This window comes from Pan troglodytes, chromosome 23 (genome assembly GCF_028858775.2).
Source record: "Pan troglodytes isolate AG18354 chromosome 23, NHGRI_mPanTro3-v2.0_pri, whole genome shotgun sequence".
Classification (NCBI taxonomy): Eukaryota; Metazoa; Chordata; class Mammalia; order Primates; family Hominidae; genus Pan; species Pan troglodytes.
In genome coordinates this window covers 43,888,535-43,914,231 of record NC_086016.1, presented here as the reverse complement: position 1 = coordinate 43,914,231, position 25,697 = coordinate 43,888,535, and the positions used below count along the sequence as shown (strand labels likewise).

The following is a 25,697-nucleotide window of genomic DNA, read 5'->3' as shown; positions in this document are numbered from 1 at the left end:
CTGTTGGTCCAAATTTTCTCCTGAAAATCTAGACCATTTCACATCCATGAGGAGGGATTATATGGTCCAGTTTGCAGATAGGAAAAGAGAGGCCCTGTGAGGTAATGGGATCCGGCCCAAGATACAACAGGTGGGTGGTGGAGCTGGGCGAACCCTGGGCTCCTGCGCTTGGCGGCCATGCCTGCCCAGCAGAATGTCATTGGCCCGGACCCCCTCCTTGGGAGCGGAGAACTTGGGGACTGATGCCAGGCCCCACTCCCTGGTTTCATCACTACTCAGATTTTCTCCCCAACTGTTCTCTCATTTTGATAAGAGGGATCCCAGACAGACTCTGGAAGCGCCGTTTTGTGGGTGGGAACTGAAGGGAAAAGGCCTCTCTCTGAGCCTGTGTTTTGGGCCAGCTTTTCCTGAAGGAGGGTCTGATTCCCACCAGGTCCCCAGGGCCCTGGCCGGTGGGGGCAGGCCTGGCTGAAGTCTCGCTTCCTCCTGGGGCTTCCTGCAGGCCCCTTTCACTTCCTGCCTGGTAGCCAGAGGCTGGGGGCTCCAGGAGGGGTTGGGGAGGCCCAGCTGGTGAGGCCAGGGAGGAAGGCCTGACCCCCCACTTTCGTTTCAGCAGGGATGGCTCAACACAGCACTATCCCTGCAAGCTGGTAGCATCTCACTGGGCCTCAACTCTCTGGGCCCCTCTTCCCATCTGCAAAATGGGGCTCTTGAGGCCCACGCAGCTGTCCTTGGAGATTGAAGAGGTCCTGTGGCATGTAGGGACAGAGGGACCCCTGCTAGAGCCAGGGAACGCCCCCAGCAGGGAGGTGTGAGCAGGCCTGGTCCTGCCCTCATGACCCGAGGGTGGGGAGAGAATGGGGATGCGGTAGAAACGACTGCCCCAAATAGCGGAATAGCGGGGCAGAGTCGGGGAGCAACCGGGAGGAAAGAGATGCCAGAGTTCCCCGCCCCTACGCTTTCCTCCCGGGACTCCGAAGGGCGCTCAGTGGTTGGCGTCGGGGACGGGGGGAGGGACGCTACTGGGGTCCCGGGACCCAGAGGAACCTTGGGCATCTCTCCACTCCCCTAGGCTGCGGATAATCTGGGATCCAGGCCCGAATCCAGCGACTTCGGGGCAAGCGAGTCTCTGCGCGGCTTCCGCCGTCAGCCCCGGCCACCACCGGCCCCGGGAGATTTGGACGTGGGGCGGGGGTAGGGGGTGCGGCCAAGGGGCGGGGTCAAGAAGAGAGGCGGGGCTGAGGGACCCCAAGCCTCAAGGTGGCCGGAAAGGGGCGGGGCCAGCGGCATGCCTAAGGGGTGGGGTCAAGGCCAAGGGGCGAGGAAAAAGCTTGGGACCGGATAAGGGGCGGGACCAAGGCCAAGGGCGCCTGCTTCGGGCTCCCGACCTCTGCGCCCTCGGGAGTCCGGGTCCTCACGCGCATCCCGAGCCCTGGGGGCCTGGATGCGGCCCACGGCCCCGACTCAAGGGCGAGGCTCAGGGGAGAGGGCGCAAGACGCCTCCGCGCGGAACTGTGACCGAGGAGCAGGGGGGCTGCCGGGGAGGGCGCACCTGTCCCTGTGCACGCGCTGTGGCCTCCGTGGAGCTCTGTCCTCTCTTGGTTCCCGCGCTAAGGTCTCGGTGTCCGCTCCGGATTCGCACGTACACTGAGGGCTTTGGAGCCTCCCAGTCCCGCCGCTCCCTGGCGACCTCAGGAGCCCGGGCGCCCCCTCCCTCCCACGGGCAGCTGGAGCCTGAGTCAGAGTTGCCTCGCGGGAGACAAAGACAGCCGTGGGCCCTCCCTCCAGAACCCCTCCTGGTATCGGCATTTGCACCAGCAGGGAGCCCAGAGTCCCCAAGAGCCTCTGCTTCTTGGGTAACTGCATCATTGAGGAAATGGAAGTGAAATTAGCTTAGGAATGAGGCCTTGGAGGCTTGTGGGTGGCATCCGCGGTCACGGTCTTCTCAGCCTGGCTTCAGTGTCTCTGGGGCCCACTGCTTCTCCCTGTAACCCTGCCGAAATGCTGGTAGCCCATCTTGCAGATGACAAAACTGAGGCCTAGAAAGGTTGAATGGCCCTGAAGAGCAGGAATTCCAACCCGGTCAGCCTGGCTCCAAAATAAAGGATAAAGGCTGGGCGCAGTGGCTCGCACCTGTAATCCTAGCACTTTGGGAAGCCAAAGCGGGCTGATAACTTGAAGTCAGGAGTTCGAGACCAGCCCTGCCAACATGGTGAAACCCCCGTCTCTACTAAAAATACAAAAATTAGGCCGGGCCCCGTGGCTCACGCCTGTAATCCCAGAATTTTGGGAGGCCGAGGCGGGCGGATCACCTGAGGTCAGGAGTTCACGACCCGCCTGATCAATATGGTGAAACCCTGTCTCTACTAAACATTACAAAAATTAGCCAGGCGTGGTGGCGTGCACCTGTAATCTCAGCAACTCTGGAGGCTGAGGCAGGAGAATCGCTTGAACCCGGGAGGCGGAGGTTGGAGTGAGCCAAGATCGCGCCACTGGACTCCAGCTGGGCGACAGTGTGAGACTCCGTCTCAAAACAAAACAAAACAAAAATTAGCCAGGCATGGTGGCGGGTCCCTATAAATCCCAGCTACTCGGGAGAATTGGTTGAATCCAGGAGGCAGAGGTTGCAGTGAGCCGAGATCACACCACTGCACTCCAGCCTGGGCAACAGAGAGAGACTCCGTTTCATAAATAAATAAATAAATAAATAAATAAAACCTAGAAACTCTGGGCATGTGGGGCTGGAAAGGGGTTCCAGGAAGAGAGGGCAGCCTGCGTGTCCAGACGGGGCAAGTGAGCCTGGGTCAGGTGTTGGCAAGGGCCCTGTCGCGGGGTAGGAGTGCCTCCCGGGTGTGCTGAACTGGCCATAATGTGGATTCGGGACTCATAGTGCAGGTTCCAGGCCAGACCCTGCCCTTCCTGGCTGTGTGCCAGTCACAGCAAGTCACTTCCTCTCTCTGAGTCTTGAGTTTCTCTCTAGGAAATCCCAGACCTTTCCCAGGGCTCAGCAGAGCTGGCAGACTGGTCACCCACCACCTAAAATGGGGACACTGAGGCCCAGCACAGGCTGTTTGTCATGTCCACACCTCTCAGGGCCCCCAGCCTTCCCCAGCCAGAACTGAGCACCAGGTGAGGGCTGGACATGGAGGAAGGCTGTTCGTGCACAGGAGCATGTATGCTGACAAACACGTGTGCACACACATGCCCACCGTGCAGGGAAGGCCCTCATAGTCATGCTAGCCCCAGACATGCACACTCTTGCTGTCACCCAAACATGCGCAGACACCCGCACACTCGAGCTGCCAGCATTGGGAGCTGGGGGCGGGGCGGGTGCCCTTCAGGAGCAGGGACTCAGCTCCTCTGCCCGCCCCGCGGGGCTCGCTGCAGATGCCAGGGGTTATTTTAAGCCTGGATCAATGGATGAGTTTTGGTGACACAGGCTTAGTGGTAGTGGAGGGGGGCAGGCAGAAGAGATAAGGGGTGGGTGCCCTGGAGCCTTGATGGGGTGAGAGACCCCGGGGTCCAGGGCAAAGGGGTCACTCCTCGGCCGGGCTGCTCTATCTCCAGATCCCCTCACCCGGCACATGGCCAGGCACCTGGGGCAGTGTCAGCTGAATGGGCGATCAGATCCCAGGACTCAGCCAGTCAGGGTCAGCTGGGCTCTGTGTTTACAGCTGCCCTCTCCTGCTCCACTTACTCCTCGCGGCCAGGTGTTCCCATGGAGAGAAGAGGGTATCCAGTGCCTGGCACAGACCCAGTAGTTATGGTTACCTATGGCTGCTGGCTGACCACTGAATCAGATTGAGACGGGGAGGAAGGTGTGTGTGTGTGTTTGGTGGGGGGTGGTGTTGGGGGTTGGACATCAGTCCCTGGGAGGGGCTGGAATCCACTTCCTTCATTGGACAAATGACTGTCACTATGTATATGTATTTGAAGGCCTGATGGGGTCAACATGAGGAAAGCACCCAGTGCCAGGACAGTGGGGGCAGGAGGGTGTCCAGGAAGGGGGAGCACTGGGAGACTTGCTCTGACCCAGCAGGGTCACTCTAACTTGGAAGAGGCCCCAGTTCCAAGGGCGCAGAGACAAGCCTCTTTCAACCCAGTGCCCAGCAACGGGTGGGAAAGGTGGGAGAAGTGGCCCCCCTCAAAGCTCCTGCAGCCTCCAGGGCAGTGGGCAGAGGGCGGTGGGGACTTCAATACCAGTGGTACGGGTTGTGCCACGGATTCTATTTCTAGGAATGGCCCTAAGGAAAGGAAGCAGGAAAGGACGCTCCAGAAAGTAGAGCTCAGAAGCTCTGAGAAGAATCACAAATGAGAAGGTTTTTTTTTGTTTTTTTTTTAAGACGGAGTCTCAATCTGTTGCCCAGGCTGGAGGGCAATGGTGTGATCTCGGCTCACTGCAAACTCTGCCTCCCAGGTTCAAGCGATTCTCTGGCCTCAGCCTTCCGAGTAGCTGGGATTACAGGCATATGCCACCATGCCCAGCTAATTTTGTATTTTTAGTAGAGGTGGGGTTTCACCATGTTGGTCAGGCTGGTCTCCAACTCCTGACCTCATGATCCACCTGCCTCAGCCTCCCAAAGTGTTGGGATTACAGGCGCGAGCCACTGCCCCCAGCCAAACGAAAAGTTTAAGGATGGCAAAAAGTAAACCACAAACCAGTTACAATCCAGCATGTAAATGTGGCATATTTTAGTGTGGTTGTCTCTGGACATGGGATTAAAGCAATTTCATTTAATTCCTTTGTTCATCTGTGTTTTTTCTTCTAAACTGGTAATAAGGGGTCCTTTAATGAGGGTGGGTTTTCGGGGCTGGATGGGAAGTGTGTGTACATGTGTGTGCACATGTGTGTGTGTAGGTGGAGGGAGCAGGCTGTCTTTGGCCAGGGCACAAGGAGAAGCTCTGAGTGGGGAGGTCACCTCCTCTTCCTGTCTGAACCCATTAATACCTGAAATTAGCCTGTCAGCCCCTCATGTCAGGCAACAGACTTGATCCTCCTTAAAATGTAAATCCTTCCTCTTCTTCTCCCCCACCTTCTCCACTTTCATAAGCTGGTCCCAGTTGCTGAGTGAAGGACGGATGGAAAGGGGACCAGGAGGGACCCTAGGGAGCCCCAAATGTTTCATCTCACAGAAACTAGGCGCTGGAGTCCTTTCATTCATTTATTCATTCAGCAAATGCCGACAGAGGCCTGAGCTGCACACTGGGTGAATTGCACGCCCAGTCCTTGCCCTCCTGCTGTTTCCGTCTGGACAGAGGGAGGTTCCATATCGACCCCTATCTCCTGGAAGGAGCAGATTATGAGTCTGCCCTCCAGGAAGAGTCTTTGATGTTAAGATGAGATACTGAGGCAGGGAGAAGCCAAGCACCAGGACCTTCTCCAGTTCAACTCAACCCCGAAAACACCACTGGGCCGTGCTGGGACCGGGTCCGGGCTCCTTAGGGCCCCCACACCCTACCCCTCGGTTTGTGAAAGGACCTGCGGGTCGGCGCAGGGCGGAGGTCTTCCTTTTCCAGGCTTTCCTTTTCCAGGGCAGGGGCGAGCCCAATCCCCCTCTCCTCACACCTGGGGAGGGAGCAGATCGCGGAAGTGCGTCAGCCAAGCCGTGCCCATCGACGCAGGGATGGGGACATCCCTGGACCCCAGCCCAGCGTTCGAGGGGTTCTGGAACTGGGCTCGCGCCGTGGGGTAAATCCTTGGCCCTCTGAAGCGGCGCTGCCAGGGGAAGTCCTTCCCATTTGACAGGTGGGAAAATTGAGGCGCCGAGAGGGGAAGGGGCCCTCCTTATGTTATGATCAGAACGGACAGAGGGGACGGGAAGGAGGTGAGAGGGTGGCCCTGCCCGTCCCGGGGCAATTCCGTGCTGCTTTGACCTCCGCGCCTGTAAGGTACAGGTCCCCGCACCTGTAAGACAGGGACGCTCTAGTCGCCGGCCCTAGAACTGATCCCCTTCGAGCGCCCAGTTCCGATGAATGTTTCGGGGCAGTCTTTGTTGGGGGGGGGGGTCCCCTGTGGGGCCTCCCGGCTCCGCGGGGCCTGCTGCCCCCTCTCGCCCCTCGCGGCAGCCGCGCTCCTCCCCCGGCTCTGCCTCCCTTCCGCCCTCCCTCCTCCCTCCCTCCCCCGCCCGCCCGAGCCCGCGCCGAGCCCGAGCGGGAGCCGGAGCCGGAGCCAGAGCGCGGGCTGTACTGAGCGCGCGGCGGGAAGGTAGCGGAGTCGGGCGGCCCGCGGCCCCGGAGCGGCCTCCGCTAGGGCCAAGACCCGCACACCTGCCGGGCCGGGGAGAAGCCGGGGGCCGCGCGCAGGCGGGGACCCGCCGCCCGGCCCGGGGAAGATCCCAGGACGCGGACCGGGCAGCTCGGGTCCGAGGTGAGCCCGGGCGGAGGACGCTCCCACCGGAGGTGCGGCCTCGGAGCTCCAGACTCAGCCCACTCGGGGCTGGGGTCCCCAGAGGAGGCCGACGGCCGAGGCGGCGTGCGCCGGGAGCCAGCGCGATCCCTGCGGGAGCGGAGGAGCCGAGCCGGAGGGAGCCGCGGCGCCCGGCCATGCACCGGGCGCAGTAGCGGGAGGCGCGGGCCCGATGGCGCGGGCCGGGGCGCGGGGACTGCTCGGCGGCCGCCGTCCTCCCGGCCTCCGGCTCGCGCTCGCGCTTCCGCTCGCGTTGCTGCTGGCGCGGCCGCCGTCGGGCCGCGCAGGAGCCCCCGAGGCGCAGGGTCCCGCGGCGCCCGGCACGACAGCCCCGGAGGGGGGCGACCGCTGCCGCGGCTACTACGACGTGATGGGCCAGTGGGACCCGCCCTTCAACTGCAGCTCGGGAGCCTACAGCTTCTGCTGCGGCACGTGCGGCTACCGCTTCTGCTGCCACGACGGGCCGCGGCGCCTCGACCAGAGCCGCTGTTCCAACTACGACACGCCGGCCTGGGTCCAGACAGGCCGGCCGCCCGCCCGCGCCCGCGACACCGCAGCGCCCCGGGACCCCGGCCGCGAGCGCAGCCATACGGCCGTCTACGCTGTGTGCGGCGTCGCAGCGCTGCTGGTGCTGGCCGGCATCGGGGCGCGCCTGGGACTGGAGAGGGCGCACAGCCCGCGCGCGCGGCGCACCGTGACCAGGTGAGCACGCGCCGCCCAGGGACCCCCGCCTGCTCCTCGGACTGCTCTCCCTGCCCGCTGATCCTTCCCGCCGCTCTCGAAGCGCTGGTTCTCCCAGCAGGCCTCTTCTCTGGGTTTTCCTGTCTCCTTCTCCCCCCGCCGCACCCCTCACACTTCATCAGGGAGACACCTGACACCGCCCTGACTCCCTTTGACCTTCTGCCCGTGCTGGGCGCCGCACCGCCTTTCCCTGCTCGAGTCTCCTCTGGAGGGCGGGGGGGCGGGGGGGCGGGGGGGCGGGGGGGTGGGGGCGGGCTGGGAGGGGGACAGGTAGCCTTGGACAGAGGGCACCGGGTCACTGTCCAGGGTAAGGGGCGCCGCTGGCCAGGGAGGTGACCGGGCGTCTTGGGCACAGGGAAAGGAAGGGGCGCTTGGTTCTCTGGGTGCCCATCTCCTGCTTCTCCCCACTCCTCCCTCCCCTCTTCCACCTCCTGCCTCTCCCCTGCCCCCACAGCTGTGACTCAAGGCTGCCCTTCCCTCCTTGGGTTTCAAAGGCCTCCCCCCACTCACCCCATGCCACAGCTCCCAGGTGAAGGTCAGGGCTCCCTCTGCGTAGAAAGGGGACTCTGGAACACAGTCGTGTGTTGCTGAGGCCAGGACAGGTGCTTGTTGCATTCTGAGCTTGGTGTGAAGTGGGCACTACAGGGTCCAGGTCCCCTTCCTCGGTTGGAACGAGGACTCTAGGACTCTATGTGTCCTGACCCTGGAACTCCCACCCACATGCCACACGTGGCACTCACATGCCCCTAGCAACCCCCATGCCCTGGGGCCTGTGCCCTCATCCACCCGGTCCCAGCACCCTTTGGGCCTGTGGGCTGCTGACACCGAATGTGACAGGCTGGTATTTAAAAGTGACCATAGAGAAGCCTTCATACCCTGGTAGGCCAGATGTGGACACTTCCCCCTCCTGGGCCCCAGAGGCAGGGGGTGAGGGCTTCCTTGGCACTTCAGCACCCCTCGCTCCCGAAACCACGTAGCCCACTTTCTCCCAGGGAGCTCTAAGGGAAGCCCAGGCTGGCACCCTGGCCTCCACCCTCAGCTTCTGCACTGCCTTCAGGAGGTGGAGCCTCCTGGCCTGGCTTCTGGATGCTGCAGGAGTAGGGGCTGGGCTGCCCGAATTTGGGGGTCCCCCATGATGGGTGAGGGTAGCTTGGAAGAGGCCTGGATATGTCTTTGACAGGGGCGGGGAAAAAGGAACTTAGGGCTGCGATGGTGAGGGGTGGCTACAGCAGCCCAGCTGACATGTTCATCCTGAACTCCCCGCACCTGCTGGGGATGGGGCAGCAGGTTTGGTGATGCCGCAGGAAAGCCACGCCCACCCTTGCTGTGCTGTGTGGTGTAGGCCAGTCCCTTCTCCTTTCTGGGCTTCAGGCTCCCATGGCCCCGACTCCCTTTTCTCTGCTGGGGAGACCTGGACTGGGATGTAGGCTCGTGTGTGGGTGTGTCCTGAGTCCCTGTCCTCCCCTCGAGTCTCACCCTTCATTCTGCTGTGTTGGGGTTGAAGGCCAGGGAAGGCTTCTCAGAGGGCTTGGGCGGGGCATCTGGAAAGAGTTTGTGCAAAGGCCCAGAGGCGTGGTGGTTACTCAGCTGTCAGGGAGACAGGAGCTTGAGGTGCTTGCCCAGAGATGAGGCCACAGAGGTGAGCCGCTGGGGAAGGGGAAGGGCAGGAAGGTCAGCCCAGGCAGTTACTAGGATGGTTTCAGACCCTGCCACCAAACCTGAAGCCAAACCTCGGCCATCCCTGGTGTCCTGCCTCCTGAATGACCTTCATGAATCAGCCATTTGAGGCTCTAGCCCCAGAAGGAGGGTCAGGCTGAGTGGGAGAAAATCATGGGTTCCGGGTTCTGAAGGCAGCTGGGCTGCAGACACTGTCACATCACAGCTGGGTGGGGGCTGGGTGTTGGGTCCAAGGAGGTGGCTGTCCAAGGTCACACAGCCTGTGGGTCCTGGGCTGCCACCAGGGGGTCTCCCAGCATCCCCATTCCGTCACCCATCTGTCCTTCATGCCCGTGATGGCAGCTTTATCCCAGGTCCCAGCAGAAGCTGCGGCTGCAGGGGCAGTTAGGCAGGCAGGTAAATAAGGCATCCTGGTCCGGGCGCAGTGGCTCACACCTGTAATCTCAGCACTTTGGGAGGCCGAGACCGGCGGAGTTGGAGACCAGCCTGGCCAACATGGTGAAACCCCGTCTCTACTAAAAATACAAAAATTAGCCAGGTGTGGTGGCAGGCACCTTATAATCCCAGCTACTAGGGAAGCTGAGGCTGGAGAATCACTTGAACCGGGGAGGTGGAGGTTGCAGTGAGCCAAGATTGCGCCATTGCACTCCAGCCTGGGCAACAGAGTGAGACTCTGCTTCAAAAAATAAAAAAATAAAAAAAAAAAGGATTCCTGGAGGAGGCCGCTGATGGGGTCTGAAGAATGAGTAGCAGTTTTTTGGGAGAAGAGGCAGGAAAGCAGAGAAAGCTCGCATTGGGAGGGGAGGCTCACCTGGGGAAGGTCCCTGAGAGTGGGCTCCAGGGAGGGGAGGGGAGGGGAGGGAAGGGGAGCCTCATTAGAGTTTCCTGACCTGCTCTGGGAAGCAGCTGTCTTGGGGCCACAGGTGAGGCTGGCAGATACTGCCTGGGAGGGGAAACTCGTGCGTGATTTCGAGCACCGGAGAGGACGGCCTGGAGAGGCCGAAAGAACTGCCCAGGGCCACACGGTGAGACGGTGGTGGCCGGGGCTGGCTTTTGATGAGGTGGGAGACAGAGGGCCACCCCTGACTGCTGTCCCCGCAGGGCGCTGACAGAGCTTCTGAAGCAGCCGGGCCCCCAGGAGCCATTGCCTCCCACCCTGGGCCCACCCCTGGGTAGCTGTGTCCAGGTGCAGATGGGGGATGGCCTCCCCCGGGGCTCCCCCCACAACAGCGCAGGTGAGTCGGTGGCGGGCGGGGCTGAGCGGCGGCGGAGCACGCGGAGGGGCGTGAGAGGCCGAGAGGCGGTCCCTCGGCTGGGGCGTAGAGGCTTCCCCGGTGGAAATGAGCCGCGGCCTCTGCGGTTGAGGGGCCCGACCGGCCAGCCAGCTCGCCAGGGTGGAAAGGGACCCCCCACGGGTCCTGCGGCCTCGAGTCTGGGGGGCTGTGATGTGTGAGGAAGGTTCCAGTTGCAGGATTTGCTGGCCCGGGCTGTGATCTGAGGCTCGGGCTCCGGAGCCTCCCCCTGGGTCTCTCGAGAGGCAGGCAGGCTTGGCAGCCCCCACGCCCCGTCTGGGTTCTGTTCCTCAGACATCCCCCGTCTCGGCGGGAGCAGGTCCCAGGACTCCACGCCTGGCTCGAGCGTCGCCTCCGGGCGAGCCGTTCATGAGGGTGGCACCCCCCGGGCTGGCTGCTGCCGCCGCTGCGCGTGACTCGGAGCCAGGCCCTGTTCCAGGCGCTGGAGGCTGCCGCGAAGACAGGCTTGGCTCGCAGCCTCGCCCGGAGAACGGTCCCCCAGGTTCTCACCGAACGGCCTCGGGTAGAGGACTACGGAGAGGTGACAGCGAGGGCGGAGTGACCCGGGGCATCGGACCGAGCCGCGTCTCACTCCTCGCTCCAGACAAGAAGCGCCTCAACAACGCGCCCCGGGGGTCGGCCGCCCCGGGGCCCCCGCGCGGCCCGCGGCTGCAGGGCGGCGGCAGCCTGACGCTGCAGCCAGACTATGCCAAGTACGCCACGTTCAAGGCCGCTGCGCTCAAGGCCGCAGGTGAGTGGCGGGTGCAGGCAGCGTCAGGGCACGTGGGCGCACGAGCTCCCGGACTGCGAAGCGCGGGGCCGCAGCTCCAAGCGCCAAATTCCCAGTTCCGCGCGCCCGCCGCTCGGCCAATCGGCTCCCTCGCCCCAGCGGGCCCCGCCCCCGGCCCGCCCCGGCCCGGTCCCCGTCCCAGTCCCCGGCCGGGACCCCTTGTCCAGTCCTGAGCTTGGGTGCTCGGCGCGGCGTCACTCTTCCCTGCCCTGTCCCCGCAGAGGCCGCCCCGCGGGACTTCTGCCAGCGTTTCCCCGCCCTCGAGCCGTCCCCGCGGCAACCCCCGGCGCGGGCTCCGCGACCATCCCCGGACTTGCCTGCGCCGCTGGACGCCTGCCCCTGGGCCCCGCCGGTCTACGCGCCCCCTGCCGCGCTGGGCCCCTATGCCGCCTGGACCTCCAGTCGCCCGGCCCGGCCCGCCCCGCTCAGCCACCCGACGGCTCGGGCCTTCCAGGTACCCCGGCGACCCGGGCACGCGGCCCGGCGCCAGTTCAGTGTGAAGATGCCTGAGACCTTCAACCCGCAGCCCCCCGGCCTTTACGGCAGCGCGGGCCGCGGGTCCCGGTACCTAAGGACCAACAGCAAGACCGAGGTCACCGTGTGAAGCGGGGCCGCGGTGCCCTCGAGGCATGGGCTGGGGTCCTGTCTGCCCGTCGGAGCCTCAGGCCACAGGGAGAGGAGCGCCTGCCGTAAGGCCAGCTCTTCTGTCTGCCTCAACGGCAGTGGTGTCTTGGAGCCTGCAGACCGCGGGTTCATCTTGTAAATAAGCCCTTTTATGTGGTTCCTGCCCCTGAGAATAAAGAAGCCCCAGCGTGGCTGTGAGGCACCATTGGTCACTGACTGGACAGATGGCAGTGCAGGCAGAGGGCACGGCGAGTGCAAGGTTGGAGGACTGTTCCAGTGCACCGGCCAGAGCCAGGGGGAGGTGGCTGGAGAGGGGGGCCAGGGTTGAATGTCAGGGTTAATGCCCACCCCCGTGGGAGCCCTGGGAGAGAGGGAACAGTTAGACTTCAGCCATAGAAAGGCCCGGGCACAGGAGAGAGGGCTGTTGGGTCCAAGGCCCAGTGGGGGGTCCATGCCCTGTACTGAAGGTGAGCCCCCTCCAGCCGCCACTCTGCAGCTTGAGTTGGCTGAACCTGGTTGATGCTCACTGACCACTGGCTGTGGGCCAGCCCCTGGCCTGCAGGTCGCTTGGCCAGATTGGCCCCGGGCTACCCCCCTTAATGGGTGTGGGCCGTGTGGACATCTGGTGCTCCGGATGGGGGCGCCTCCTCCCAGGAGCTTCTCTGAAGGAAATGGGGGAAAAGCTGGAGCAGGGTCCCTGGCAGTGTCCCTCCGGGAGGGCTTCCCGCACCTGGCTGTGGCCCAGAGCACTGCTAGCAGTCTGCGTGCATCTTCCACAGAGTTCCTCTCCGCCAGGTAACACTGGGGAGGCTAGGGGCCAGGGCTGTGGCTGGTTGAGGTGTGTGATCTGGGGAGGCTAGGGGCCAGGGCTGTGGCTGGTTGAGGTGTGTGATCTGGGGAGGCTAGGGGCCAGGGCTGTGGCTGGTTGAGGTGTGTGATCTGGGGAGGCTAGGGGCTAGGGCTGTGGCTGGTTGAGGTGTGTGATCTGGGGAGGCTAGGGGCCAGGGCTGTGGCTGGTTGAGGTGTGTGACCTCAGCAAAGCCACCCAGGTGGGTCTGTTTCCCTCCTGAGTACCTGAAGTGTGGTGTACTGTTTTGAGAACAATGGCCACCATTTGTTGGCCTTTCTCAGGAAATCCACAAGCGCCTCAAGGGGGTGTGTCTTTACAGAGGAGGAAATTTGGGTTTTGAAACCTAAGTAGCTTGCCCAAGGTCACCCAGCAGACTCCCAGGTTAGGACTCTCCCGAATTGGCTAGAATGGCTCAACAGGCAGTTTGGCTGGGAGGGAGGGTTCTGAGGGTTGGTAGGGAGGGGTCCCTGTTCCCAGGGTATATATAAACAGTCTGGAGCTTTCCTTCTGCTGGTTGGGCTGCCCTGAGGCCCCAGAACCCACCAGGCCCGGTCTCCGCTCCTGCCACAAAGGGTCCACCTCCCTGTCCCTTTAGGCTGTTAAGGAAACCAAGGCCTAGAAGCACCAGGACAGAGCTCTGGGCCCACGGTCCTGCCCCTGTCCCACAGCTGTGCAGAGCTGGAGGAGGGTGGGGGCTGAGGCATGGAGCCTACACAGACTCACAAAGGAATCTGGTTCCTTCTCACCCCACCTCCCACCCCCTGCCCCCCAACGCATGACGCAGCCTGTGGCTGGGCTGTGCCAAGAGTGGGCAATTCCCCCTGCTCATTCTCAGTTCCAAGGGCCCTGGATCTCCATCCCAGTGGAGCCAGGCTGAGGCTGTGGGCAGTGGCCATCCCTGAAAATGATGGAGCTGTGCACGGGACCAGCTGCAATTGGGCCTCACCGGGCTGCTCTGGTCTCAGGGTAGCCTGCTGTGATTACCCTTCAGAGAAGGATGTGGCTCATAGCTGAGGGATTCAGCCACATGCTCAGTCTCATCCTGACTCCTCTTGCGACGAGGCCCAGCACTCCCATCCCAGTCTGTGGTCCTGTCCCCTGGTGTGTCTTACGCCAAGCCTGGCCTCACCAGCCACACAAGGCACTCGCTGTAAACTTGCATCCCATCACTCAGTCCTGGCACACAAGCCTTTGGAGCTGCAGTTCATGGCTGAGCTTAGCTTCCCAATTTTGCACACGTGGAAGTGGAGACTGAGGCCAGGTCCCACCCAAGGTGACCCAGCTGGGAAGCACAGGACCTGGACTTGGATCTGACTTGTGGGCCAGTGAGCCTCCCGGCTCAGAGGATCACTGCCTTCAGGGAGGGAGAAACTAAGGAGCAGTTTACCCAGTGGGGGAGAGGGTCAGCACCCCAAATCTGTCAGCCAGCCCGCATTACATCCAGGGAACAAGCTGGAACCTGGATACAGTGACCTCTGACCCCCAAAGCGCCACCCACAGCCCTTTTATCCCAGGCTGGAGGTTGCGCCAAGCACCGGAAGGAAGGTGGACAAGGGAGATCCATTAGACTGAAGCCAGGGGCCCTCTCAGCAGTTGGGGGGCTGCCCTCAGTCCCTGGCCCATTGCCTGCCAAGTCATGCAGCCCCTTGGCTGGGCACCACAGCAGTCGCACTACAGACCCTCACACACCTCGTGCTGGGTGGTACCAATCTGTGTTTATTGAATAACCTATGTCTGGGACACAGTGACTGATTGAACATCAAGAAAGCTATAGGTGTATCCCCCTTTTCAGTGAAAAACCACCCCCTCCCACACCCAAACAATAGTGAGAAAAGGCACAGGACATACAACACGCAGGCGGACAGGGTCCATAAATTACAGTGAGAGTAGGGGAGGGGCAGGAGAGAAAGAAAGCAGGTGGGGTCCAAGCACACCCCAGGGATAACATTCCAGCCTGCATCAAGGTGGCCCTGCTGTGAGCACCCCCCAGTCTGTGCTGGGGCTCCTGCCCACCCTCTGCTCCAACCAGCCTGAGGATGAGGCACAGGGAGGCAGGGCCCATCACTCAGGAGGCCATGGGAGAAACAGTCTCTGGGAGGTGCTGCACCTGGGGACCCAGAAAAGTAGGACTTTTTCTCCTAGGACCTGCATCGAGGCAGGGGACCTCATTCCTAGTGCCCACCACAAGCAACCCTCTGCCCACTCTGAAAAGATGGGCTTGCCGCTGGGGAGGGATTAGGGGTTGGTCCCTGCCATCCTGGTTTATTTTCAGCTCAAGAATTAATTAGGTTTAAATATATACAGATATGCCTCAACTTACCATGGGGTTACTTCCTGATAAACCCATCATAAATGAAAATATCCTAAGTCACAAATTCATTTAATACCCCAACAGACCAATTGTAAAGTTGAAACATGGTTTAAGTTGAACCACTGTTAAGTTGGGGACAGTCTGTACTGTGGAGGTAGGAGAGGGGTAGGGGGAGGAGGGAACCTAGAAGCCATGCTGAAGGCCCCTGGTCCCCAGTCCCAATGGGTGGCTTCATTTTTCCCAGCCCCCTGGGCCTACCCTGAGCTTGGGCTAACATCCTAGGAGGCGGGGAGTGGGAAGGAACAGGACAATTAAAAAGATACCATTTATTTTTTAAAAAATTAAAAAATAATGCCAACATTATTTCATGCATCTGCAGGCCTGCCCCCTGCCTCCCACCAGCCTCCCAGGGCTGGGCCCCCCTCCTCCCCTGGCTGTCCTGTGTAATAAAGGGAAAAACAATGAGCAGGCTCAGTCAGGCCCAGGGGAGGGAACGCAGACCCAGGGAGAGAATCAAGACACTACAGCAACTCAGCCTCGCATCATGGCAAACCCAAGCACACTAGTAGAAAACATTCGTATAAAAAGGGGAGGGCATGCTGGGCACAGGCCTGAGGGCAACTGCTCCCTGGTGCTCAGAGACTGCTGTCCCCCAGAGAAAGCCTGATAAAAACTGAGGAAGCAAAAAGGAGAGAGTAGGGTTCAGGAGAGAGAAACTCAGGAAGGCTGGAGGCAGGGGCTTGGCAGCTTGGGAGCTCCCCCTGCTGCTATCAAGTCAGGGCTGCCCAGTTTCTGCCCTGCCACCTTTCCTCTCATGCCCACCAGGCCCTGGACCTGGGCATCTAGTGACAGCAGCTTTAAGGGGCTCTGCCCAGGGGTGCACTGGCCTGAGTGGCCCAGAAGCCTCGGCAGGTGACAGCTAAGAAGACAAGGCTCCTCCCCACCACTCTCAGCGGGAAGATGCTGAGGGGGAGAGAGAGAAATCGAGAGAGAGGTGGAGGGGTGGGCTGAGCCTGGTGGTCAGGAGGCGGCAATGGCAGTGCCACCACCCAGCTTAACAATCATCTGCTGGCAGTCGTTGCAGGAGCGCCGGTCGCCCACCTTCTCCAGGGTGCGGGCAGCTTCGGCCAGCAGCACTGCCCGCTGGCCCGGGGAGGAGAGGAAGGAGAGGGGCAGGTGGCGGCAGGCCAGCAGGATGGCGGTGGCCCGCTCTCGCTGGCCGGGCCAGGCATCCACCTCTCCTGTGGGAAGATGTGTGTCACAACCGAGAATCTACCATGAAGTTGGTGCTGTTCCTTGGCGTTACCTGGACTCATTCACTGAACGCTCACATCCATCCTGGGAGGTGGGGTCTGCTGCCCCACCCAGTCCACGGAAAAGAAGTGAACTTGTCCAGCCTCTCACGGCCAGCCCGTGGTGGGGCTGAGATGGGCCCACATGACCTGGCTCGAGCTTCTGCTTCTATGCCTGCACCTGTGCTGGGACGCCACCCCACCCCTCCTTCCCTGATCACAGCATGACCCATGACCACCCCAACCCCCGCAACCCACCAAGGGCGGCCTCGGGCTTCTTTCATTCTCAGAGAGGCGAGAGGTATGCTGGGCACCAATGCCAGATGTGGGAGCTGGGCTGGCCCCTCTCCTTCTCTCTTCCTAGGGCGCAGGGCCCGGCCCAGCCTGTGAGCTGGGGAGGGGTGGACTCACCGTGCTTGGTGCTCTGCGTGGTGCGCCGCCGCAGGCTGTGTTCCAGCAGCTGGTGGGTGCGGGTGGGGCTGGCTCCTGCCATCAGGCGCACGGTGGCTTCATGCAGGAACACCTGGGGAGGTGCCGGGGTGACATCCATCACACCCCTGGTCCCCACCCATCTATGCCCAGGGTAGCTCTCCGTGAGCCATCTCGCCTGCCACCTCATGACATCCCTTCCCACACCACCCTGCCTTGCTCACCCCTGAAAAGCAACCTCTGTTGTCCCGTACTCTGACCCTGAGCCAGGCCGGAAACCTGGCTGAACGGCAGGAGCAGGATGAGAGGAGAGAGAGGCAAAAGGCCTGCTTTTCCCAACTGGTGACAAGAAAGCCCTGGATGCACCTCGTGGGGCTGGTAGACAAGTGCCCTGGGTGAAGCCCCAAGGGCCCTGGAGGCTGCCTGCAGTTTGACAAAAGGACAGGTGTGACAGGGACAGAGGGGTGAGGAGGGACAGTTGGGCTGGTACCAGAGAGGTTTGGTATCCTCTTTCCGTATCTTTAGAAAGGAAGAGAGTCTAGAGGTGTGCGGGTAAAGTCTGCAGCGCTTAGGTATGAGCCGCTGGTGGGTGAAGGGCAAGGCTGAGGTCTGTCATTTCTTAAAATCTCAAGCTCTTTTTGATGCTTTTATATCTCAGTCTTCAGGGAGGGTCTTCAGTGCTGCCAAGTGGATTCTGGTCCTGGTAGGCAATGGGGAGCCGCTGATGGGCTCTCAGCAGGGAGTAGCAGAATGGAAATGGTATTTAAGAGGAGGCCTTTGGACCAGGCGAGGTGGCTCACACCTGTAATCCCAGCACTTTGGGAGGCCGAGGCAGGAGGACAGCTTGAGGCTAGGGGTCTGAGACCAGCCTGGGCCACACAGCAAGACCCCATCTATTATGAAAAAAAGGCCACTGATGCCAGCCATGCTGTGAGCAGACCAGAGAGCTGACCAGAGTGGGCTCCAGGAGGCAGGGGTGCCGCTCCAGGCCTGGGGTACATGCCCTCTTCTCCACAGTAAGGAATGGCTCTCCGATGATACTGTCTGTTGTGTCTGTCTTGGCTTGCTGCACACAGTGGCCACAGTGCAACCCTGTGTGGGCCCCGCAGCACCTCAGGGTGATGGGTGTGGGGGCTGAATCCCAGGCTTCACGGCAGCAGCCTCGCTCTGAGGCCTTCTTCCAGCCCAGCCCGTGCCCCCTCAATGACACTTGAGTCATCTCACTCAAATTTTTAGAAAAAAATACAGGTACAAATATGTTGAATACATTATATAGCAATACAAATAAACAAAAAAGGAAATAGCTGGAACCTGGCAAGCCCAGTCATAGAACTTTCCTCCGTGACTTAGTTCAGATCATGTGGCCACTGCCAAGGGGATGTTACCCAGCAGCAGAACCGAAGCCTCTAGCTACTGTGAAAAAGAATGAAAGTCAAAGTGGAGCTCGGGACCAGGCCAGGAGCTCTGATTTGCCACCATTGCCCTCAGAGCCCTCCCACCCAGCATGTGCCTGGGGAGGCACAGCTCCCTGCTGGCCCCTGTCTGTGGCAGCAAAGTGTGGCCTGCTCCCTGCTGAGCTCCAGGGCCAGGCATACAGCAGGCACTCAACCAATGTGTGCTGAACACAGGGACACATGGCGCCTAGCCCAGTGTTGGGCACGAGCCAAGCAGGTGCTCGACAGGTCACCAGGCTGACCTCAGAGGGCCAACTCCACAACCACATGCTGGTGCCCATGCTGGGTTCTGGGCTCAGGCCCCACAGGCTCCAATCTGCCCTGCCCCACCAGCCAGCTGGGCCTCACCTTGCGGTACGCTGGGCGGAAGCTGTGTGCCAGCCTGCGCAGGCTGCCCAGGTCCCGTTGGAAGCCCGCCAGTTCAGGGCCTGACGCGTGGTAGGTCTCCCCCACAGCCTGGCTGGCACTGGCCTGTTTTTGCCAGAGCGCTGTCCGTAGCGACAGTAGCAGGTCACAGGTGAGCAGCTGGACCACCTGTGGGGTCAGCCACGAGAGAGGGGAGACAGGTGACTGGCCCATCCCTGAGGCAAGGATCCTAGCACCTACCAGGCTTCTCCCCAGACCAACACTCAGCAGCTCTGGGAGGAAGTGGAGAGCCCCAGAGTCTGGTGAACTCCGCAGGACGTGAGGGAACAGCTCAGGGGAGAACCAGTTCCTTCCATGGCCCCAGGAGGTGGGAGACAAGCCCTCCCCATTCTGCAGGTGAGAAAGCAAGGCTCTGACAGGGACAGCAGCTTGTATAGGGAATACAGCACAGGCAGGTGGCAGGGGCAGAAATAAAACCCTTGTGGGTTGAAGGCGCAGGTTCTTCCACCCCATGGGAGCCCCACCATGGCTGGCTAGGAGGCTGAGATACCCACAAGGTACCAAGGAAAAGCCTGAAGTGGCAGCAGAGCCTGTCGATGGGGCTGGGGGAAGGAGGAGGGGGAGAGGGAGACAGATGTCTCAGAAGACAGAACCACAGAGTGCCTTAGTGCTTGGGGACTAGGCCTACTGACCCGGCTTTGCCACTTACTAGCTACATGACCCTGGCATAGGACTTAGTCTCTCTGAGCCTCGGTTTCTTCATCCAAAAAAATGTAAATGGCAGCACCACAGGGCTGTTGTATCATGTGAGAAGGTACTGCATGTGGACCATGCATACTCTCTGCCTACTACCTATGGGGCTGGGCTGCCCACCCGGCTCGCAGTGGCACACCTGCACGACACCGAGCAGTGAGGAGTCCTTGTTGAGATGGGCCGCAAGCAGCCCTCCGGTCCTGATGAACTCCCTCAGGCTGAGCCTCATCTCACCCAGCCCTGGCTTTCCTCCTTCCCAGGACACTGGGCCTGAGGAAGACCCTGCCCTGTCCCTGCACAAGGCCTTGATCCTTGCCTACACTGTTTTCTGGCTGTTGTGTGCTTCAAGGGGATGTGGAAAAGGATCCCTCTCTTCAAAACCTGGCACTTCTAAGCTGTGCATGCTGCAGAAGCGCCTGTGGGCATGGAGGCAGCAGGCCTATGTCTGGATTCTGCTCTCCGAGGGCCATCAGGCTGCATGGCGTTGTCTTCTAGGCTCACTCTCCTACCACAGAGCTGCTACCAAGGAACCCCAGTCCAAAGGGTGGCTGCAAGCCTCTCATTCCCCAAACTGAGCCTGTACTGTTTGGTTCTCTCATGAAGACAAACATGGAAGAGACTAATGGAAAGCCCAAAAGAGAAGGTGAAATGTGGCTCACCATCTGCCTTTGGTCTTGGCAGCCCAGGGCATTTGGGCTCCCCCACCAGCTTTTTTTAAAAGATGGAGTCTCGCTCTGTTGCCCAGGCTGGAGTGCAGTGGTGCAATCTCGACTCACTGCAACCTCTACCTCCTGGGTTCAAGTGATTCTTCTGCCTCAGCCTCCTGAGTAGCTGGGATTACAGATACATGCCACCACACCTGGCTTATTTTTGTATTTTTAGTACAAACGGGGTTTCACCATGTTGGTCAGGCTGGTCTCGAACTCCTGACCTCAGGTGATCTGCCCACCTCAGCTTCCCAAAGTGCTGGGATTACAGGTGTGAGCCACCACATCCAGCCAGTTTGGGCCTTTTCTGCACATTGCCTGTCCCTGTAGGGGCTGCCACGCTGTCCTGGGTTCATCCCAGTGCCCAGGTCCACTGACAATATCTAGCTTGAAGTACTAGCCTAGCCAGCTAAGACCAAGCCCCAGGGAGTGGCTGAGAATCTGAATCTCCAGGACTCTCCCGGTCCCTCCCACTCTGGAGCTAAGGACATGTTCCCCGTAGACCAGGTGATGCTCCACTTTCAGCTGGGTGCCCTCCTGTTTCCTGGGATGGCTGTGACTTGGGCCCCAACAGTGGCAGCAGTGCCCTCTATCAGGATCCCCTCCCCCACGTTATAGGGCCTTCAGTCAGGGCAGTCTCTCGAGGGCCAGGCAGGCCTCTGTGATGCACTGTGGAAACATTGCATGGGTACCACCAGAACATGCAATGCAACTACAATGCACCACAGCTGCCCGCCAGGAGGTAGGCGGCCAGCCAAGGAGGTGCCCAGGGTGGTCTTCAGCTCTGTTTGTGTGCCCGAGGGGGCAGGAACCCACTCCAAGGCTGCCTGCAGAGGCCTGGGAAGTCACACAAACCGCTGGAGCAAATGCAGGTGAACCCCTGGCCAGCTGGGGTGCACCTGGGCTTACAGAGGCTATGGGCCAGCAGGACCTGGGACTCTGGGAGCCTAAGAAAGGTGCAGGTAGAAACATGCTTGCCTCAGAGGCTGAAAAGTGATGAAAAGGGAGTCCACCTAGGCCAATAAGCCGTAACTTTTTTGAAAGGGGGCTGCTGTCCTGGTTTCTCTTGTCTTTTGGATGGCCCCACCCGCAGGGTCAGCATGAGGTGAGTGAGAGTGTTCTCGTAAACCAGTGCAGAGCACCTCCCCCAGGGGCCAACTCAGCTCCCACTCACGTGGTTGAGGGCAGGGTCAGAGGTGGCCCCACTGACGTTGAGGCTGCTCCATAGGTGGCCACTGGCCCTCTCGCAATGGCAGAAGGAACTCTGCTGCCCATCTGCTTTCCCAGGGAGTGAGGCATGCATGGCTCTGCAGGCATGGAAGATGGCCTTCACCAGGGGGCTCCTGCAGCAGTGACAGGGAGTCGAGAGGCAGGTCACTATGTGTCACCTGCGTGACAGGCAGAGGGGCCCAAGCCAGTGACTGCCACGCCCCACACTGATATGACATGTGCATCTGTTGACTCCAATGCTGCCACTATGGCTCCATGCCACCAGCTCCAGATCTGAAATGCCAGCCCTGAGCTAGGGTTAGCGCCCCACCCTTTAGCACCTTCATTCAATGCTGGAAGTCAGAGACACAGGCTTCACCATCACGTCTGCTGCTAAGAAGCCACCCAAGATAGTCATTCCAACGTGTGCCTCAGTTTCCTTACCTATAAAGTGGCCACAATAAGGTGTTGTACCCGTTCTTTAAGGGACCACCCCCCCAGATATGTGGTATTAAACTCTCTGGAGATACTTAGTTAGCTTCTTTCTGTAGAGGAGACTGGGAGTGGAAGGGGAGGCTAGGGATGGGGGAGGGTTCTCATAGCATCCTAGTCCCTGAAAAGCAGAGGGACCCAGGGGTAAGTGAATCCAGCAGACAGCAGTGCCTGCAGGGGTGTCTTGGCTGTCCATGGAAGCTCTGCTGCTCTGGAGCGAGGTGACTTTGGACAACTTACCTGCTGAGTCTCAGTGTCCTCAGGCACATCAACTGGGGGAGACACACATACAGGTGGAATGCTATACCGGGCTGGGTGCTTACCTAGTCAGAGTGCTTAAAAATGGGGCTACTTCAATGAAATTAGGGTGTCACATCTACTTCAGGGAACAAAGGACTTCAAGCCTGTGTATACTCACTCTTCTCAGCTCCTTCCTGTGCGCTGGTTAAGGGTCTGCTTGATAGGAAACGCTACAGCCTTGGCTCTAAGGATAGGACCTCGTGGGGCCTTTCTGTCTTGGAGCATTTTACAGTTTCTCTTAGAATACTCAGATCCAATTAGAAACAGCCGGGGAGTCAGCAGGCAGGGCTGCCCATCACTAGTGCCGAATGCCCCCAAGACGCAGACATGAATCTCCAAAGAGGAATGTCAAAAGCTCTCTGGTTATGCCATGTGCTAAAAGCTATTTTAGTTACAGGACAAAGTTGCCAGGGTTGATGATGGGGCTGGAGGTGGCTGGAAGGAAAGTGGATAAAATGCTAGCACACAGGGGCAAGATGCTCCAGTGCACATGAGTTTTGGGGGCAACAGTGGCCTCTCTGCACTGATTGTGAACCACCAGTGCCTGCCTCCACCACAAAGCTTCTGAAGATGCTGGGGGCCACACTGCTCTCGTCTCTTCTTTTCAGCCTGTGGCGCCATGAAGGCTGCAGGGAGGAGGACCCGGACACAGTGCTGACAGCTGCTGGGACAACTGTCGTGTTGTGCAGAGCAGGACACTTGCACAGAGGACCTGCTGGCCCAACTTGAGTTCTCCATGGTGCCCTCACCCCCGACTTTTCTAGCCACCCACCTGTCATGCAGTCCTGACCCTTCACCCCAACACGCCCACCCAGTCCAGTTTGCTCCTGCTAACTCAAACAAGATTCCCCTGGAGAGAAGCAAGTGAGTGGCCAAGGAGGGTTACGCACTCTGTCACTTCCAGGGCCTTGGGGATGCGTTCCACTTTGGTAAAATGAGAGCGCACAGCTGCATCGTCTCCCTGGAGCCAGCTGATGGCCACAGTGATTGCAGACGTCCACCACCGACAGATGATGTCTGGACCTAGAGGAGAACAGCACCAAACGCACTCCAGCACCCACAGAAACAAGACCTGTGGCGCTCAGAGGCGCTACACTTCCTTCCTAGGAGGTGGGTAACATCTTTGCCTGCTGGGAACGGGCCAGCAGCCTCTGGGCTCCCACACCCAGGATTCTGGGGGAGGGGAATAGACCAGCACAATCTGGGAAAGTGTTTGGCAATATATATCAAGAGCCTTAAAAATGTTCATTCCTGGTTGGCCGCGGTGGCTCACGCCTGTAATCCCAGCATTTTGGGAGGCTGAGGCAGGTGGATCACCTGAGGTCAGGAGTTTGAGACCAGCCTGGCCAACATGGTGAAACCCCCTCTCTACTAAAAATACACAAAAAAATTAGCTGGGCATGGTGGCGGGTGCCTGTAATCCCAGCTACTAGGGAGGCTGAGGCAAGAGAATCGCTTGAACCTCGGTGGGGGCGGAGGTTGCAGTGAGCCGAGATCGCGCCATTGCACTCCAGCCTGGGCAACAAGAGTAAGACTCCATCTCAAAAAAAATAAAAAAGTTCACTCCCGTTAAGCTAGTAATCCCATTTTTGGCAGTCTGTCATAATGAAACTGGCTTAAAGAGAGAAAAAAGTTTAACACATATTTGACTGCAGTGTTGTTTTTAAATAAAAAGATGGATACAACCTAAGCTTTCAATAGCCATAAAGAATGGTATCTTCAAAGTATCTGGAACAGGCTCCTGTTAGAATATTTTAAGTCTTCTCCTCTCTCAGCCTTAGTTTTCTCAACTGCAAAACGATGACAGTAGTGATCCCACAAAACCAGCGGGGATGGTCATGCTTCCCTAAACTTGAAAACAGAGGCCACAGGTCAGGGATCATGATAGGGTGGCTGATTTTCTGGGATCCCTCCCTCCCTAGGGAGAGTGACCAGCGGTAGCTTGGTACCCCCATCTTCCAGGGTGGCCACAGAAGCCCAAGAGTTGGCAGCTGATGTGCTATCATCCTGATGGCAGTTTAGGGACAGAAGCAAAGAAATGGCATGATGTCAATCTAGTCAGTGGGCTGTGCTGTGACACTGATGTGATGAGGGGCTGAGGAGTGGTAGAGAGGCCCAGATGAAAAGTCTCTTCAGCAAAGAGCATAAGGCCGAAGAGCTGCCTCAGGGGCCACTGTGCATCTGAAAGGTGACTCCCCACCATCCCTGGTGCCTGGGCCACTCATTGCTTGTTCTTGGCATTAAGAAGGGTCCTCACCTGGGTCACACAGCTAGGGCTTGAGGAAGACATTCAATTACTCATTGCCCTACTTCTCTGAAAACCACAGTTTCCTGCCTCTGAGTGCTGTTTGGGAGGGGGTGACTGAACTGGGGCCACAGGTATGAACCTGGGATCCAGAGAAGATGCTGGCATCTACACTCCTAACGCCCTGGACCCCTGGGGCAAAAGCACTGTGAAGACCTGAACTGAGCACCCTGAGACTGTGGGCCACCCGCAGGTGCTTACCCAGGGCGGACTTGAGCACGGAGCTGCTGGAGGGTGGGGGGCTCATAACCCCCACAGAGTCCACAAAAGAATGAAGTAATTTCAAGTACTCCAGAGCACTGGAAAATTCACTAGGAAGAAAAGAAAGGGTCCCATGTACATCAAAACATATAACACAAGGCCCACCTCATGGCCTAGCTGTTCAGCTCTCCAGCTCTAAGACCCAATGGCCATTTCTGTCCCTTTCCTGTCATCCCAGGCACGCGCAAGCGCTGTCTATGTGTACCCTTTGTATTCCTCAGGCATCCTTCCTCCGTGTCTCTGGGCTGTCACTGACACTCTTCCCTCTACTGGGGGCCTTTCCCTAGCATCCCCCACAGCCTACCCTCACTCCTCTCCTTAAGCCCCAAGTCCAGTGTCATCTCCTCCCAAAAGTTTTCTTATCTCCCAGGCAGAACTGCCCCCTCCCCCTCTCCTCAGGTGCACCCCAATCAGGATCTGGGCCTTGTAGGAAAGTGACTTTGGGGCCGGGCACGGTGGCTCACGCCTGTAATCCCAGCACTTTGGGAGGCCAAGGCAGGCGGATCACTTGAGTTCAGGAGTTCCAGACCAGCCTGACCAATGGTGAAACTCTGCCTCTACCAAGAAGTACAAAAATGAGTCGGGCGTGGTGGCGCGTGCCTGTAATCCCAGCTACTTGGGAGGCTGAGGCAGGAGAACCGCTTGAACCCAGGAGGCAGAGGTTGCAGTGAGCCAAGACTGTACCACTACATTCCAGCCTGGGTGACAGAGTGAGACACTGTCTCAAAAAACCCCCCAAAAAACAAACAAAAATAACAAAAAACAAAAGTGACTTTGGCACCTATCTGCCTCTCAGGTCTTACTCTGTGAGAGAAGGACTGTGCTCAGTAAGTATGTCAGAGAGAAAAATTGCCCGGCACATTCCATGAGGGGCTGGGTCCCCAAGATGTCCAGGCCAGATGTGTCTGCCTTCTGCTGAGCTCGTCACATTTCATTCCCATTCCCTTTTTTTTTTTTTTTGAGACAGTCTAGCTCTGTCACCCAGGCTGGAGTGCAGTGGCGCGATCTTGGCTCACTGCAAGCTCCGCCTCCCGGATTCACGCCATTCTCCTGCCTCAGCCTCCGGAATAGCTGGGACCACAGGCGCCCGCCACCACGCCCAGCTAATTTTTTGTATTTTTAGTAGACGGGGTTTCACCATGTTAGCCAGGATGACCTCGATCTCCTGACCTCGTGATCTGCCCACCTTGGCCTCCCACCCAAAGTGCTGGGATTACAGGCGTGAGCCACTGCACCCAGCCCCCATCCCCTTTCAACAGGCCCCTGCTCCCTACCCCAAAAAGCAGAGCAAGCTAATGAAATCCCTGACTTGGTCCAAGTACTGACTCCGCTTGGTAAAGGGATACATAAAAATGGGTGCACCTGCCAGGCGTGGTGGCTCACGCCTGTAATCCCAGCACTTTGGGAGGCCGAGGCGGGCGGATTGCCCGAGATCAGG

The 25,697-nt window shown here is 59.5% G+C and overlaps 2 protein-coding genes and 1 non-coding gene across 13 annotated transcripts in view; 1 reads left to right on the top strand and 2 right to left on the bottom strand.

The window, feature by feature from the left end:
* Window positions 1-6,171: 6,171 nt before the first annotated feature.
* On the top strand, window positions 6,172-11,746 carry SHISA8 (shisa family member 8). Of its 2 annotated transcripts, none has more exons than XM_016939291.4 (4): window positions 6,172-7,108; window positions 9,926-10,059; window positions 10,436-10,867; window positions 11,128-11,746. In XM_016939291.4, exons 1-4 carry the CDS (start codon window positions 6,579-6,581, stop codon window positions 11,508-11,510), a joined length of 1,479 nt encoding a protein of 492 aa, XP_016794780.2. In that variant the 5' UTR covers window positions 6,172-6,578; the 3' UTR covers window positions 11,511-11,746. The 2 variants fall into 2 exon arrangements, with proteins under 2 accessions (XP_016794780.2, XP_016794781.2); XM_016939292.3 differs by having other exon boundaries at window positions 6,438-7,108; window positions 10,556-10,867.
* A 2,330-nt stretch (window positions 11,747-14,076) lies between these two features.
* Window positions 14,077-25,697, bottom strand: part of SREBF2 (sterol regulatory element binding transcription factor 2) — a 74,009-nt gene continuing 62,388 nt past the window's right edge. For 2 of the 10 annotated variants that reach the window (XM_016939288.3, XM_009438501.5), the window contains exons 14-19: window positions 24,200-24,309; window positions 22,584-22,716; window positions 20,867-21,035; window positions 18,215-18,400; window positions 16,395-16,506; window positions 14,077-15,932 (exon numbers count right to left, since the gene is read on the bottom strand). In XM_016939288.3, coding sequence (XP_016794777.3) covers window positions 15,712-15,932; window positions 16,395-16,506; window positions 18,215-18,400; window positions 20,867-21,035; window positions 22,584-22,716; window positions 24,200-24,309 — 931 coding nt within the window. In that variant the 3' untranslated portion in view covers window positions 14,077-15,711. Of the gene's footprint in view, window positions 15,933-16,394; window positions 16,507-16,636; window positions 17,826-18,214; window positions 18,401-20,866; window positions 21,036-21,242; window positions 21,346-21,811; window positions 22,129-22,583; window positions 22,717-24,199; window positions 24,310-25,697 lie in introns of all 10 variants that reach the window. The other 8 variants (XR_010156031.1, XR_010156032.1, XR_010156030.1 and 5 more) reach the window with 8 other exon arrangements.
* MIR33A (microRNA mir-33a) lies at window positions 20,352-20,420 on the bottom strand. The gene has a single exon (NR_032007.1). It is a non-coding gene; the product is annotated as a microRNA mir-33a (primary transcript).